Source organism: Mandrillus leucophaeus, unplaced genomic scaffold (assembly GCF_000951045.1).
Source record: "Mandrillus leucophaeus isolate KB7577 unplaced genomic scaffold, Mleu.le_1.0 Scaffold1164, whole genome shotgun sequence".
In the NCBI taxonomy this organism is placed as follows: domain Eukaryota; kingdom Metazoa; phylum Chordata; class Mammalia; order Primates; family Cercopithecidae; genus Mandrillus; species Mandrillus leucophaeus.
The window spans coordinates 476764-493283 of NW_012099921.1; the positions used below are offsets into that span (position 1 = coordinate 476764).

Consider the following 16520-nt stretch of genomic DNA (forward strand, 5'->3'; position numbering starts at 1 on the left):
GCCCCTGAAGGCAGAGAAACAAGCCTCCAGGACTGTTCCCAAGGGGCATGCTCCCAAGGGGCATGGCAGGACCTTGGCAATCTGCATGGTGCCTGGGAGGTACATCTGCCTCTTTGCAGGTATGTGACCTCGGGTGGGTAGCCAAGATCTCACAGCCTCCGTGTGCCCATTTGTGAAGTGGGGACAGTTACATCCACCACAGCTGCCATGAGGATTGATGAGTCTCCACATATTAGGGACCTGACCCAGGGCAGGCCCTCGTGCCTCCCCTTTCCACAGCAGCACTGCCTCGAGCTGCTGCCCTGTTCTTCTGCCATGTCACATCCTGCAGGCCCCAGAGGTGTTTCCTGGCTGTAAGATGATATTGGCCACAGGGACCTTATTTAGTTTTCTATCCTACCTTAGAAAATTGGGGCCACGTCTTTTCTCTTTTATTCCCCTCCCCTCCCTAGACAGTCCCCACTTAATCCAAAACATAGCTTCTCTTCCACCATAAATCTCCATCTCACAGATAGAAAATCTTTTGATTGCTGGCAGGAGAAAGTCCCAATGCTGCAGTGGGGTCCTGATGCCCCAGGCACTCTCCTTCCTGGCGTGGGCCCATCCCTGCAGGCCTGCCAGCTGCCTGGCAGTCTCTCTCAGGATCCACTGGACAAGCAGTCTAGACAGTACGTGACCCTCTCTGCATCTCAGTCCCAGGAGTGGCGGAATGATGTCATCATACCCGTGCTGGAGGTGTTTCTAGACCCAGAGGGGAGGAGTCATGGGGCAGGAAAAGGGTTTCTTGAGCCAGTTCTGGTGTTCTCTGTCAGATGACTTCCCCACCACAGTGAAGTTGGTGACAGATGACAGCAGAGCAAGTCCAGATACCACCTGCAGCATTGGTCTGGGAAGGGACAGGAGAAAGAAAAGGCCTCAGCAGGGCTTGCTTCCCAGCTGCCCGGGGCAGAGTCTCCGTTCTCTTCAGGTCCATTCTGTAATCCCAGTTCACTTTGAACTAGAGCCTAAATTTGGTTGCTCAAGACTCTCGCTCCTTAAAAAATAAAAGCAGCCCTTTCTGGGCCCCTCACTAGTCTCCAGCAGTGAGCACAGTGCTGCTTCTTGCGAGGGCTGTCCATTCTTGTAGTCTCTCCTTCTTCATGTCCCACTTCCACCTTGGCTCACTGACATCAGCCTCAGTCCCCACCCCTCCTCTGACACTGCTCTCACCTAGATCATGGGCACCTCCAAGTTGCTAAGTCCCAGGGGTCTGGCTCAGTCCTTACCTTTCCAGAGTTCTCTGATGCCCCTGACACAACTGCTAGTGACTATTCCTTCTGGAAAAATTGCCCCTCGGTTTCTATCCCGCCTCTCTCCTGGCCATCCTCCAGCCCTTGGCTATTTCTTTGTCTCCTTCACAGGCTTCTCCTTCCCCTGTCACCCTTCAGTGACACACTGACCACAGGGCCCTGTCCTTAGCCCCTGCGCTTCTCACTCAGGGTGATTTCCACAGTGAATTGTATCCACCAGCCATCTCTACGTGTCGTTGTTGTTCCTCTTCTAATTTTTTTCTTGTTTGTTTGTTTTGTTTTGTTTTTTTAGACAGGGTCTCACTCTGTCACCCCAGGCTGGGGTGCAGTGGGATGATCTCGGCTCATTGCAACCTCTGCCTCCTGGGTTCAAGCAATTTTTGTGCCTCGGCCTCCCTAGTAGCTGGGATTATAGGTGCCCGCCACTATGCCTGGTTTATTTTTTTGTATTTTTAGTAGAGACGGGGTTTCACTGTGTTGGCCAAGCTGGTCTCGAACGCTTGACCTCAAATGATCCACCCACCTCAGCCTCCCAAAGTGCTGGGATTACAGGTGTGAGCCACTGTGCCTGGCCTTCTTTTTTAAATTTTTTTAAAATTTTATTTTAAGAGATAGGGTCTCACTCTGTTGACTGGGCTGTAGTGCAGTGCCATGATCATGACTCACTGCAGCCTCGAACTCCTGGAATCCAGTGATCCTCCCACTTCAGCCTCCAGAGCAGTTGGAACCACATGTGTGTATCACCATGCCCAGTTATTAAAAAAAATTTTGTATGTATAGAGATGGGGGCCTTGCTTTGTTTCCTAGTCTGGCCTCAAACTCCGGAGCTCAAGCAATCCTCCTGCCTTGGCCTCCCAAAGTGCTGGAATTAAAGGCATGAACCACTATGCTGGGCCAACCTGTATTTCTTATGAAAGAGCCCTAAGGCCTGGCCCAGGCCTCCCCTCTCAGCTCCCAATCCTTTATCCAGTCGCCCACTTGATATTCCACAGGCATCTCAGATTCAAAGTTCAAAACCAAACTGATCTTCCCACAAACCTCTCCTGCCTATGCTCCCTCCCTTGAGAAATGTCCACCTATTATTGAAAATTATAGGAATAGCTGAATGCGGTGGCTGACACCTGTAATCTCAGCACTTTGGGAGAATGAGGTGGGCAGATCACTTGAGGTCAGGAGTTCAAGACCAGCCTGGCCAACATGGTGAAACCTTGTCTCTACTAAAAATACAAAAATTAGCTGGGTATGACAGCAAGCACCTGTAATCCCAGCTACTTGGGAGGCTGAGGCAGGAGAATCACTTGAACCCAGGAGGCGGAGGCTGCAATGAGCCGAGATCGTGCCACTATACTCCAGCCTGGGCAACAGAGTGAGACTCTGTCTAAAAAAAAAAAAAATTGTAGAAACAGATGAGAAATTCAGAAATAAAGAAAAAAGAAAACAACATTTACATAGCCCCAGCACATAGGGCAAGTTCTTTGACTATTTGGGAGTGCTTCTTTCTATAATTTTAATAATCCAATTTTCCCACTTAACATTGTAGCATAAGAATGCTCCCATGCTATTACCAGTTCTACATGACTATTTTAAACTGTTGGGAACACAGGACACAGAATAGAGCAAACATTCCAACACAAAATGGTATAAGGTAAAAAGAAACCTTCCTCTCATCCCTGGCCCCCAAGGCACCCAGTTCCTTCCCCAAGGCACCTGCTGTTGCTGGCCTCTTACACATCCTTCTAATGATTCCTGCACCCATACAAGATCACACACAATGCCCCTCACACACATGTTTTTGGAGAGGAAGGGGACCTTACTATGTTGCCCAGCCTGGCCTTCAACTCCCGGGCTCAAGCAATCCTCTTGCCTCAGCCTCCTGAGTAGATGGGACTATAGACACATGCCACCATGCATGGCTACCCCCTACCCCCTTTTTAAACCCACATAACAGCATAGCATACACTCTTGTGGTACACCTTCTCTTTATTTCATTTAACAACATATCTTGGAAATCAGTCCACAGCTGCCCATAGAGAGTTTCTGCATTCTTGTTTCCTGACCTTTAGTGCACTGGTGTATGTCTATATCCTAGGTGATGCAACTAGTCTTCCACTAAAAGACCTCTCCGTTTTTTGCCAGTTTGTTATTAAACATCAGACTACAGTAAAGAAAGACCAGGGTGCAGAAAAGCAACCTCCTTTTCCATGGGCCTGGAAAGGAGGGAATGGGTGTAAGAAATTCTGAAGGGAGAATGGGTGAGCTTGGAGTGAAGGAAGAGGAGTGTTCAGCCTGATACTCATAATAGGAGATGGGGTGATGGGAGGAGATGCTGGCTCAGGTCCGGGGTAAGCCTAATTCTGAGCTTGTTGGTGCTGAGCGGAAGTGGAGTACCAAAATGGTGAGGGTCCCCTCATTCAGGCCCAAAGCACGAGAGGGAGGTTAAGGCCAGAGTCTGAGGCCAAGGATTGAGCTCATGGAGAAGGGTGCACAATGCCACCCTCACAATGACCCTCAGATGTGGGCATTTTACTCCCATTTTAGAGACAAAGAAGCAGGAGATAAAAGTGGTGCACTCAGGCCCCACCCTACCACAGCACAGGCCTACCTGTGCTGGGGAGAGAGGGATGGTCTGGTGGCTGGTCACTATTTAGAGGGGAGCCGAGAGGACAAGACTGCCTCCAAAGAAGCCCTGCATGTGGAACACCTGGGACTTCATGCACTGATCTCAGAGCATCTTCCCAGATCCTGTCAGGCATCTGAGTGGCAAGGCCTGGGAGGGAGTGGACTGTCTGGGGTCTCCTGGACCCTGCCTGGCACCCTGCAGCCTGCCTGCCTCTAACCTGTGGTCCTATGCTCTCCTTGCCGGCAGGTTCTGCCCATCATTGTCTTCTTCAGCTGTGTCATATCGGTTCTCTACCACGTGGGCCTCATGCAGTGGGTGATCCTGAAGGTAAGTTCCCAGTGCCCGTGACCTGGGCTCTCCCAGAGTCACCAGCTCACAGGGTTCACACTCTCCCAGAATGCCTTGCTCCCAGAGCGCAAACCTCCCCAAATACACTGCTCCCCAAGCCCATACCCTTCCAGAATTCCCTGCTCCCAGCACCTCCACCTTCCCAAAATTCCCAGCTCCCAAGTTTCACACCTTTCTGGAATCCCTTGCTTCTGAGGCCCATACCTTCCCAGAATCCCCTACTCTTAGAGTTCACAGTTCACACCTTCCTAGAATCCTTTGCTCCTGAGGTCCATACCTTCCCTGAATCCCCTGCTTCCAGGATCTTCAGCCTCACAGAATCTAGCACTGACCAAATATCCTTTCCCAAGGTCTCCTGTCATGATACCAAGGAGAAATAGCACCAAAGTCTAAAGTGGTCTTTGCTGGAGGAAATGTTGCAGTTTTGAGGCTGAATTGAAAAGGTGTAGAAGAAGAAAAATAATTTATACTGAAAAGATATTGAGAGACTGTAGCAGTGGGCCATATTGGCCAGACTCAGCTGGTATAAATGTTAGATCCTGTGCTTATGTTCATAAAATCTGCTGCACAAAACCAGGATGTAGGAGATAGCATTGGACAGCAACAGATAGCATTGGACCTGGCAAAAGATTCCAAGGTTTTAGTTGATTGAGCTCAGAATAAATCAGCAACATCAGATGGCTGCCAGAAAGGCAAAAACAACCTGTGGTTATTGTCTTTGTTCATTTTCTGTTGCTATAACAGAATATCACAGACTGGGTAATTTATAAAGAAAAGATATTTATTTGGCTCATGGTTCTGGAAGCTGGGAAGGCCAAGAGCATGGCACTGACATCTGGTAAGGGCCTTCTTGCTGTGTCATAACATGGTAGAAGGGCAGAAGGCAGAATTGAGCACACAAGACACAGAGAGAGCAGGGCCAAACTTATCCTCTTTATCGAGTTCACGCCCATGATAACCAAACTACTCCTGCAGTAACAGCATTAATCCATTCATGAGGGCAGAGCCTTCATGACCTAATCACCTCCTCAAGGTCATGCCTCTCAACATTGTTATGATGGGAATCAAATATATATATATTTTTCTCTGGCAATCAAATTTCAACATGAGTTTAGGTGGGGTTATTTAAACCATAGCAGTTGTGTTAAGAGCCCACACAGCATAGCATAAAGGAGGTGATTCTCCCCAGACCTGGAGACTGTGTTTAACCAAGAGGCTATGACAAACTGAACTATAAGCAGGAGAGTGAAAGGGCTTGAAACCATACCCTCTACAAAATGGTTGAAGGAATAAGGAACGAGGAGCCTGGAGAAGAGGAAGTTAGGGGAGGATAGCTGTCTCTGAATACTTACAGAAGAGAGATTAGGGAAAGGGCAGCCTGAGAGGCACCAGCAGTGGATAGAATTCCAGGGAAGCAGATTTCATCTTGATTAAAAAGAAGAACTTTCTAATTGGGCGTGGTGGCTCACACCTGTAATCCCAGCACTTTGGGAGGCCAAGGCAGACGGATCACCTGAGGTCAGGAGTTCGAGACCAGTCTGGCCAACATGGTGAAACTTCGTCTCTACTAAAAATACAAAAATTAGCCGGGTGTGCTGGTGGGTGCCTGTAGTCCCAACTACTCAGGAGGCCGAGGCAGGAGAGTTGCTTGCACCTGGGAGGCAGAGGTTGCAGTGAGCTGAGATTGTGCAACAGAACGAGGCTCTGTCTCAAAAAAAAAAAAAAAAAAAAAAAAAAAAAAAAAAAAAAGAAAAAGAAAAGAAAAGGAAAACGCTTTCTAACACAGTGTTTCCCAAAACCTTTTCCACAAAACTCTAGTTCCACAGCATGTTAGTAAATGTTACTAGGTAAAGGTAGCCTGATCCCATGGTCAAATAATTTAGGGAAACTAGGCTAGACATTATGCTACATAAATTTAAACAAGCTTAATGCAGGACTTCTCAGAGGCTTTACTACGCTAATGTGTATTGGTAATCTCTAAGGGGTGTGTGTGTGTGTGTGTGTGTGTGTGTGTGTGTGCGTGCGTGCACGTGCAATTCGCAATTCTCAAATATATTTGGCCAGGAAATCCTTTCTGCATTCCTATGGCGAAATGGGTGGCCTTGGGAAGGGGTAAGCCCCTATCGATGAAGGTGTGGAAGAAGATTATGAATTGACCTTTTGGGAAAATGTAGATGAGGGGGTCCTTCACTAGGCTGGGAGTTGGGAGGAAGGTGTGTCAGGTCTTTCACTCCAGCCCCCTTTGACTCTGGGGTTTGCTGATGTCCGCCAACAAGGAACACTCTGCTTCCTTCTAGATTGCCTGGCTGATGCAAGTCACCATGGATACCACAGCCACTGAGACCCTGAGCGTGGCTGGAAACATCTTTGTGAGCCAGGTGGGTATGGCAGCCTCCTACCCTCATGCTCATCAGCAGCTTCCCCAAAGAGGGCAGCTTCCCTGGATCCCCAGAGCTCTGATTTAGTCCAAGGAAGAGCCGTTTGAACCTTCTCCCAGGGTCCTCAAATTCTGCTGCCCCAGGGCTACGCTGTTTGGGGGATGACTGGGTCGTGCCAGGGAGGATGTCATCTGTCTGGCTTCTCTTACCACTCTAGCCCTAGGCGGTCTTCATCAGCCTGAAGACTCACAGCTCCTACAGATGGAGTCCAGTTTCTCATCTTATACATGAGGAAACAGGTTCAGGGGATGGGAACCCCTTGACCAAGATCCCACACGTATAAGCCATGGCTTCGAATCCAGGTTTTCTTCTTTCTGGTCAGAGTTTTTTCCACTGCATTATTTTGTCTTTTCTTTTCTCCCTCTTTCTTAAATTGTATTTTCCGAAGTAAATGTGACTCGGAAAGCACCTTCGGTGCTGAGTCCCTTTCAGAAAGCCTAATCCCCTGAGGATGGCCCTCTGGAGACTCTGCCAAGGCTTGCCCTGGCCCATCTGCTTAATGTTTGAGTCACCAAGAGACACTCTTGTCAAAAGATGCCATATTTCACTGTACAGTTTAGGAAACTTTGGGGAATATTTTTATCTTTTTTTCTGTGGTGCAAGTGTGTTGATTTGAAAGTTTTTTTTCTGGTTGTTTTTTGTTTAGTTTTGTCTTGTTTTTAGCCAATGAAGATAGACATACTCTCAGATAAATTGTCAGAAAAGTCCCTTAAGGTGTTCAAAATGAGGCAAAAGAGGAAAACACTATTAAAATGCAAAGCAGTTATTTTATATGAAAGGCTGCAAATGTGTTCCATGTGTTTTGCTGGGAAAATATGTAGGCGGGGTGACATTGGGCGATGTGAAGCGCTGCCAAGGTGAATTCATTTCGGACAAGTTGTTGGTCAAGCTGACCTAGGTGCCAGGGTCTGTGCCTCATTTCCCCCAAGAAGGGGGAATGGGGAGCCTTCAGGGGTCAGTGATATCATTTCAACCTCTCTACATGTGGCAGGCCTGGGCCCTCTCCTCTTGTCCATCCACACTGCCTCCCTGCAGGATCACATTAGCCCCATGGCTTTAAATGCTCTAAATGCCTCCCAGGTCCTGCTCTGCAGTCCTGACCTCCCATGAACTCAGGAGTGACAGGTCAACTGGCCCCTTGACCGTCCACTTGGAGATTTAAGGGGTGTCTCACATTAAGATGCTAAGTCCAAACAACCAGAACTGTTGCTCCCCTCCCTCATCACCTCTGCCCCTCTGAAGCCCTTCGCCTCTCAGCAGGTGGGAACATCTTCCACAGGATCATTCAGTTGGAGCTGGAAGAGCTGCCCTGCCTTCCTCCACTTCCCCCACCGCGGCATCCAGTCTATCAGCATTCCCACAGCGCTGCCTCTGTGGCCCATCTACAACCCCCGGCTGCCCGGGCCACCTGCCTCTCACCTGAACACTGCCGTCTCCTCCTACCTCTTCTCCCTGCCCCTACTATCTGTCCTTCACTCATACACCCGAGTGACCCTTCATACACACAAAGCAGATGATTCCACTCCCGCCTAAGCAAGCTCACCCCTCACCCCGGCTTCCCAGCCCCTCTGTGGCACACCTGCCCCCTCTGCCTCCATCTCAGGCAGCTCCCCCACGCCCATCTGCAGCAGACATGCTGACTGCTATGGCTTCTGGACTTTGCAGAGCTTCTTGCTGCTTTAGGGCCTCTGCTGTTCGCTTGCCTGGAATGCTGTGCTATCAACCCATGTCACTGGCTCCTTCAGGTCTCAGCCAACCCTAACCTAATGTCACCTCCTCAGAGAGGCCTTTGCCGATTTCTCAGTTTTTTTGTTTTTGTTTTCTGAGATGGAGTCTCACTCTGTCACCCAGGCTGGAGTGCAGTGGCACAATCTTTGGCTCACTGCAACCTCCACCCCCCAGGTTCAAGTGATTTTCGTGCCTAAGCCTCCCTAGTAGCTGGGATTACTGACATGTGTCACCATGCCCGGCTAATTTCAGTATTTTTAGTTGAGATGGAGTTTCACCATGTTGGCCAGGCTGGTCTGGAACTCCTGACCTCAGGTGATTCTACCACCTCGGCCTCCCAAAGTGCTGGGATTACAGGCATGAGACACCATGCCTGGCCTACTCAGTTTTAAACACCCCTAACCAGTAGGCATTCTCACACATATCTTCATAGCTTTCATCACCGTCTAAAATGACATTGCTTACCTGCTTGGTTCCTTGTTGATTATCTATATCCTCCCACCACCTGCTAAAGCTCCCCTCCCGCCCTCCACTGCTCCCAGGATAGAAGCCCCGTGAAGGCAGGGACTTTATCCTGTTGACCCCATGTTCCTATTCTATAGAACAGTGCCTGGAACACAGTAAGCACTCAGTAACTAGTTACTGAGTGAATAACGAAGGGCTTCGGGCTGCCCAGATGCCCAGAAATGCACCCCTCATCCAATGCCGCAGCTTCTTTCTTTCGGTCACCACTGTGGCTGCAGGAGAGCTTGGGCCTGCAGCAGGATCTGCTTCCCATCCATTTATGTGAGCAGGGGTCATTCCTGGAACCCCTCTGAACCTCTTTTGCTCTCCTGGAAAACAGAGATGCCCACTTCTATCTTAGAAGGTTGTGAGTAACAAAGGTGACGTGCCTAGCAGGGTACCTGGCACGTGGCAGGCTGTTGACACAGGGGAGCATTGTCAGGCCGGGAGGGAGGGATGCGGGTCTTTCTGCAGAGATGGGCAGTGCTGAGGTTCAGAGAGGCTCAGCCAAGTACGGACACTGGTCTTTACCCCACCCTGCTGCCTCTTACCGTGGGACTCCCAGGCACTGACTGTGACCCGTGGAGGGGGAGGGTGTGCCCAACCACCCCCACCCTACTTGTCTGACATCTTTCCTCTTTGCAGACCGAGGCTCCAGTACTGATCCGGCCCTACTTGGCAGACATGACACTCTCTGAAGTCCATGTTGTCATGACCGGAGGTTACGCCACCATTGCAGGCAGCCTGCTGGGCGCCTACATCTCCTTTGGGGTAGGCAGAGCCCTCCTTCTGCTTGGCTATGTTGAGGACCTGAAACCCATCTTTGTGGGAGCCCCACACAGCTCCTGGCCAGAGCAGCCCTGGGATCTTCTCTCTTGGGCCTGCTGTGCTGGCAAGAGGAGTGGCTTCCCCTGAACCAGGCTGGACCATTTGCTCGGGCTTTGTGCATGGCCGCCTGGGGCAAAGCTGCCCGGTGTTCCATTTACTGAGTGCATACTAGGTGCCAAGCAGTATGCTAGGTGTTTTAATAGCCCCATTTTCCAGATGAGAAAATTAAGGCTCCAGAGTAAGTGAGATGCCCAAACCCAGATCTGTCTGACTCCAAAATTCATGCTCGTTTCTCCAGTCTCACACCTGGGCTGTCCCTAGAGATCCGTCCTACTCCTTCCCTCCTCCCCTTCCCCACACTCTCTCTGGGCCCAAGTCCTGCCTCTGCTCCTAAATTATTTCCTGTGCAGTTTACACAGCATAAAGCATTTGTAAGTCAAAATCCAGTGGTGTGAATTAGGCCGTTAAAGCAATCACAGTGCTACTGCATGGCGGGTAGAGGGGAATTTTCAAATGCATCCCTCACATAATGCCCGGTAATAATGCTTTACTTTCGTAAAACACCTTGTGCTTTCACACTTGTGCTTTCACAGGCAAATCTTCAAAGGTCTCAATTTTATTTCCTTAATGATCAAAGAAATTCTTGCTTATTGCAGAAAGGAAAAAGTTTTTAAATCTCTTTCTTAACCCCACTTCCCGTGGGTAACTGCTTCTATTTTTTAATTTTCTATTTGAATTTTTTTTTTTTTTTTTTTTGAGATGGAGTCTTGCTCTGTTGCCAGGTTGGAGCGCAGTGGCACAATCTCGGCTCACTGCAACCTCCAGCTCCCTGGTTCAAGCATTTCTCCTGCCTCAGCCTCCTGAGTAGCTAGGATTACAGGCACACCCCACCATGCCCAGCTAATTTTTTTTTTTTTAAGTAGAGACGGGGTTTCACCATGTTGGCCAGGATGGTCTCAAACTCCTGACCTTGTGATATGTCTGCCTCAGCCTCCCAAAGTGCCGGGATTATAGGCATGAGCCACCTCGCCTGGCCCGGTAACTGCTTTTAATAGCTTAGAACAGCTATTCTCAAAGTGGGGTTCATGGACCAGCATTGTCAGCATCACCTGAGAACTTGTTAGAAATGCAAATTATTGAGCCCATCCTAGACCTGCTGAATCAGAGACGATGGGGGAGGCCAAGGCAGGCGGATTGCCTGAGGTCAGGAGTTCAAGAGCAGCCCGGCCAACGTGGCGGAATCTTATCTCTACTAAAAATACAAAAAAATAGCTGGCCATGGTGATGGGTGCTTGTAACCCCAGCTATTTGGGAGGCTGAGGCAGGAGAATCACTTGAAACTGGGAGGCGGAGGTTCCAGTGAGCTAAGATAGCACCACTGCACAGCAGCCTGGGCAACAGAGTGAGACTCCATCTCAAAAAAAAAAAAAAAGAAAAGAAATGATGGGGGTGGGACCAACATACTGCATTGCAACAGGCCTCACAGGTGATTCTGATGCTCGCTCAGTTTGAGACCCACTGACCTAAAATGTCATTCCAAATCTTTCTGTGTAAGCAGTCTTTTAGGTATATACACCTGAGTACTCACATACTTTCTCTTTTTTAAAAAAATAAAAGATGAGAATCATTGATAAGGAGAAAATAGTTCATAAATTATAAAAAGATATTCAAGCTCACTGATGTTCAAAGGAATTAAAATAATAATAACTTAATTTCTTCTAAGTGATATGCAACCCATTACATGCCTCCAAATGGCAAGAGTATGTGGTACTCACCCACTCATGGTAAGAGTTTAATTTAGTGTAACCTTTTTGGTGAATGACTATCAGTCTATTTATTATATATTTATTTTATTATATATATAATATTTTATTATTTTATCATATATCACTTTCAAAAATTTTATTTATATAATAAAATATTATATTTTTATTATATAGATCACTTAAAAATATTTATTTTTTCTTTTTTAACTCCCCACATGACACCAACATGTATTTATATGTATTTTGAGACAGAGTCTCCCTCTGTTACTCAAGCTGGAGCACAGTGGTGCGATCGCAGCTCACCACAGCCTCAAACTCCTGGACTCAAGCAATCCTCTCACCTCAGCCTCCTGAATAGCTGGGACTACATACGTGCACCACCACCCCGGGCTTTTTTTTTTTTTTTTTTTTTTGGTAGAGATGGGGTCTTGCTATGTTGCTCAGGCTAGTTTTAAACTCCTGGGCTCAAGCAATCCTCCTGCCTTAGCCTCCCAAAATAGTAGGATTACAGGCATGAGCTACTGCATCCAGCTTCAATCACTTTAAAAATATTCTCTCCCTTTGATCCAGCTAGAAAAATTGTGATATAGGGATATTCTCACAAGTGTGTTCAAGAAATGCAAAATTTCAGCATTATTTGCAAAAGCAAGAAAACAGGACAGCCTAAATGCCCGGCAGTACAGTTATGCACTGGGTGCATTGCTCCACACAAGGCGGTAGCATTCTGCATGAGAGCGAGGTGGCCTGTGTGTGCTGATTTGGAGACTGACCCTGTCATGCCTTCGCCTGACCCCCAGGCTCTCTGGATGCTGTGTGTGTGTGTGTGTGTGCGCGCGCGCGTGTGTGTGAAAGAGGGGGATGGGCGGGGGCGGTGACCAGAGAATGAGCTATACTGTCCCCTTCTTTAGTCCCAAATTCCACCTATCTCTCTCATCTCTGTCCCTGGAGATGATGAGGGATGGGTGAAAAAACAGCCAGCCTGCCCTTCCATCTCTCCTTCACTCTGGATGCCTGGACCACACCAAGAAGCTCAGCTCTACATCCCACAGAGCTGTCTGGGCAGGGCAGGCTGTTGCTTGACTTTTCAAGAAGTCCCCTTGTGCTCAGGAGCTTTGGTTTCTGGCCTGGCACCCTCCCATCTAGAATTCTAGAGACTATCATCTGGTTTGCACCTATCTTGCTGAGGCCTAGAAAGGGCTCATTAAAGCCGGTGCACTCCCCACCTACCCCACCACCAATTGTTTTTGGTAGTGTAGGGGCCAAGGGAAAATTTCCCTTACACCCCTTGAAGGTTCACGGAAAAATCAACTCACAAAAGGCAGATTAACAGGAGAAAGGCACACAAATTTATTTAATGTATACACATGCGAGCCTTCAGAATGAAGACCCAAAGATACAGGGAAATTTTGTGCTCAGGTTCAACAAAGTATGGACAGCCACGTAGAAACAGAATTGGACAAACGCAGTGTGATCTAATACCGAGTGGAGGAAAAACCGCAAAACCTGTCTGCGTAGACTCTTCTTGGCCTCTGTGAGCATGCATTGCTTCCTTCTGGAAGGTGGGGTCTCATGACCTGCAGTCAGACAAGGTACGTCAGATAATTTCTTTATTGCCAGTTTTTACCCAGAAAGGCAGAGAGAAGTTAGAGCAATGTGTTTAGGCTTTGATGGCTGGGTTTTGGGAAAAGGGCTTCTGGTCTCTGTGCCCTGCCTTGGAGAAGACGAATTCTAGTTTTTATGGCTACCCTTGAGGGAGAATTGGACTGAGAGATGGGAGGGCAGGAGAGAAAAGCTTCTTCCGAGGCGGCTTCTGAGCCCTTCATTCTGGGTATTGTTTTCAGAGTCCCAAGAGAAGGAATTTGATATTTCAAAAATGGAAACCCAGAACTTTGTTCCTGAAACTTTTCTTCATGGCAGGATATTGGGGGAGGGGATGCCATTATATTTTCAGAATTTAGGGCTTTAAATGTCTTAACCTTGTTCTGGTTCCCTCAGCCAACGAAAAGAATAACCCTGGTGTTCTTCCTAGTCATTACTTAGAACTTAAACACTGGAAGAATGCTCGCCCATTTCCACAGTCTGGCTTAAAACTCAGCCCTTTTTCCTTCCCTTTCTCAGGCAAAAGTCCAGGCCCAGCACTGGGCAATCTGGCTTCCCCATTGATAGGGCCTGGGTACCCACTTCCCTTTAGCTGCACAGAATGGGCAGAGGCAGCCAGGATCAGCCCTATGTGCCCTTCAGCCTCCATTCACAGTCTCTGATTTGAAAGCCCCAGACTACAACTATAGCTGGCCCAGAGTTTGAAAAGCACCTAACAAACCTTCCTTCCCTTCAATCTCTGGATCTGCCCCCAGTCTTGTCTCCAGAGCAGCTCTCTTCTGCCACCACCTGGCTCATGGCAGTCACTGCACCAGCCCTGCACCGCACTCCCTCTAACTTCCTTCCCCAGTCAGTTCCTCGGTATCTTTGGCTCTGCCCTCAGCCCCTGAATCCCAGAAGGGTCTCTCTTGCTCTTTCCTTCAAGCTCCCAGATTCTTTTTTTTTAGGCAGAGTCTCCCTCTGTCGCCCAGGCTGGAGTGCAGTGGCTTGATCTTGGCTCACTACAACCTCCACCTCATGGGTTCAAGCAATTCTCCTGCCTCAGCCTGCCAAGCAGCTGGGATTACAGGCATGCGCCACCACGCCCAGATAATTTTTGTATTTTTAGTAGAGACAGGGTTTCACTATGTTGGCCAGGCTGGCCTCGAACTCCTGACGACTTCAGGTGATCTGCCCGCCTTGGCCTCCCAAAGTGCTGGCATTATAGGCATGAGGCACTGCGCCCGGCCTCCAAGCTCCCAGATTCTTTTTATTTTTATTTTTTTTAGTTTTATTTTTTTGTTTGAGACAGAGTCTCGCTCTGTCGCCCAGGCTGGAGTGCAGTGGCGTGCTCTGGGCTCACTGCAAGCTCCGCCTCCCGGGTTCCTGCCATTCTCCTGCCTCAGCCTCCTGAGTAGCTGGGACTACAGGCGCCCGCCACCACGCCCGGCTAATTTTCTGTATTTTTAATAGAGACGGGATTTCACCGTGTTAGCCGGAATGATCTCGATCTCCTGACCTTGTGATCCGCCCACCTCGGCCTCCCAAAGTGCTGGGATTACTGGCGTGAGCCACTGCGCCCGGCCAGCTCCCACATTCTTAAGACCACTTTGTTGCTCAATCTCTGGCTCTCTTCTCCGCACATCCCTCCTATTGCTGATATCTGGATATATCTAGACCTCCACTGGCCAATACAGTAGCCCCCAAACACATGGCTATTGAACACTTGAAATGTGGCTAGTCGTATTGAAAAAATTTTAAGATGTTTTATTAATTTTTAATTTTTATTTTGTCATCCATATTGATAGTTTTATATTGATTACATGGGTGGAAAGAAAATATTTTGGATATATTGAGTTAAATATTAAATTTAAAATGAAATTATTAAAATTAATTTAACCTATTTCTTTTTCCTTTTTAAAATGTGGCTATGGCCGGGTGTGTTGGCTCGCACTTGTAATCCCAGCACTTTGGGAGGCCGAGACGGGTGGGTTACCTGAGGTCAGGAGTTCAAGACCAGCCTGGGCAACATGGAGAAACCCCGTCTCTACAAAAATACAAAAATTAGCCAGGCATGATGTCAGGTGCCTTTAATTCCAGCTACTTAAGAGGCTGAGGTGGGAGAATTGTTTGAACCCAGGAGGCAGAGGTTGCAGTGAACCAAGATCGTGCCATTGCGCTCCAGCCTGGGCAACACAGCAAGACTGTTTCAAAAAACAAAGAAATGTAGCTACTAGGCTGGGTGCAGTGGCTCATGCCTGTAATTCCATTACTTTGGGAGGCCAAGGCAGGAGGATGACTGAGACCAGGAGCTTGAGACCAGCATGGGCAACATAGGGAGACCCCTATCGCTATAAAAACTTTAAAAAATAAAAAATTACCTGGGCATGGTGGCACACATCTATAGTCCCAGGTACTGGGGAGGCTGAAGTGGGAGGATCACTTGAGCCCAGGAGGTCAAGGCTATTGTGAGCCATGATCATACCATTACACTCCAGCCTGGGTGACAGAGTGAGACCCTTTGGGTCAGAGAAAGAAGGGCCATGGGCAGGTGTGGGCCCTGGGATGCTAGGATGGAAGGCTTTCCTGACCAGGTGCCTGGGAGGCAGGGCTGGGGAATGTCACAGCCCTGCAGAGTAGTTAGCAGTGGGGAGGTGGGTGTGGGCTGGCCCGGTGCCCAGGGAGTCCTGCCTGTGCAGGACTCAGCCCTTTCCATGATGAACTGGGAACTAGCAACCCCAGCATTTGAGGCTGTGACCACAACTGGGTCACCCAGGGGACAGTGTCCAGGAATGTGACAACTGCAGGGTGTGTTCCCTGCTGTGACTCAGGTTTACAAACCAGATGTAATCTACAAGTCAGAGGAAGTGGCAGGATCCTGCCTAGTGGAAGGAAAATACCAAGATTCCAGGTGTGGCACCATCCCAGCTGGGGCTGGGCAACTGAACAGGAAGCAGGTGAAGTCGCAAAGCCTGGCCCAGAAAGTCCAGAGAGGACACCTGCCCCGAGTGGGCTTCATCCAGCAAGGGGCAGGGGCCCAGGCTTGCACACCCAGTGTCCACACAGGGCCCTGGGGAGGTATCAGGCTGCTGCCAATTCTTGTTCACGTTTTAAGGAGTTTTGTCGATCATTAAAAAGAAACAACTGGGGTTTAGAAAAAGAAGAAAGACATAATTCCTTGGATTCAGAGTCTGAGAGGGTCTCCAGCCTGGCTTCTCAGCAGCAGGCCTGGCACTTCCCTGAGGTGGTAATGAGGGGTGCCCATGATCTGCCCTCTGCTTTTCTTTTTTATTTATTTCTTTTTTTTTTTTTTTTTTTTTGAGATGGAGTCTCACTCTGTCACCCGGGCTGGAGTGCTCAGATCACTACAACCTCTGCCTCCCGGGTTCAATCCATTCTTGTGCCTCAGCCTCCCAAGGAG

At 48.6% G+C, this 16520-nt stretch overlaps 1 protein-coding gene across 1 annotated transcript in view; it reads left to right on the forward strand.

Annotated features, from left to right (window-relative positions):
- The window catches only part of SLC28A1 (solute carrier family 28 (concentrative nucleoside transporter), member 1), an 81716-nt gene that overhangs the window by 46178 nt on the left and 19018 nt on the right, over positions 1 to 16520 (forward strand). The window contains exons 9-11 of the mRNA XM_011999340.1: positions 4156 to 4236; positions 6555 to 6635; positions 9573 to 9698. Of these exons, the coding sequence (XP_011854730.1) occupies positions 4156 to 4236; positions 6555 to 6635; positions 9573 to 9698 (288 nt within the window). The remainder of the gene's footprint in view (positions 1 to 4155; positions 4237 to 6554; positions 6636 to 9572; positions 9699 to 16520) is intronic.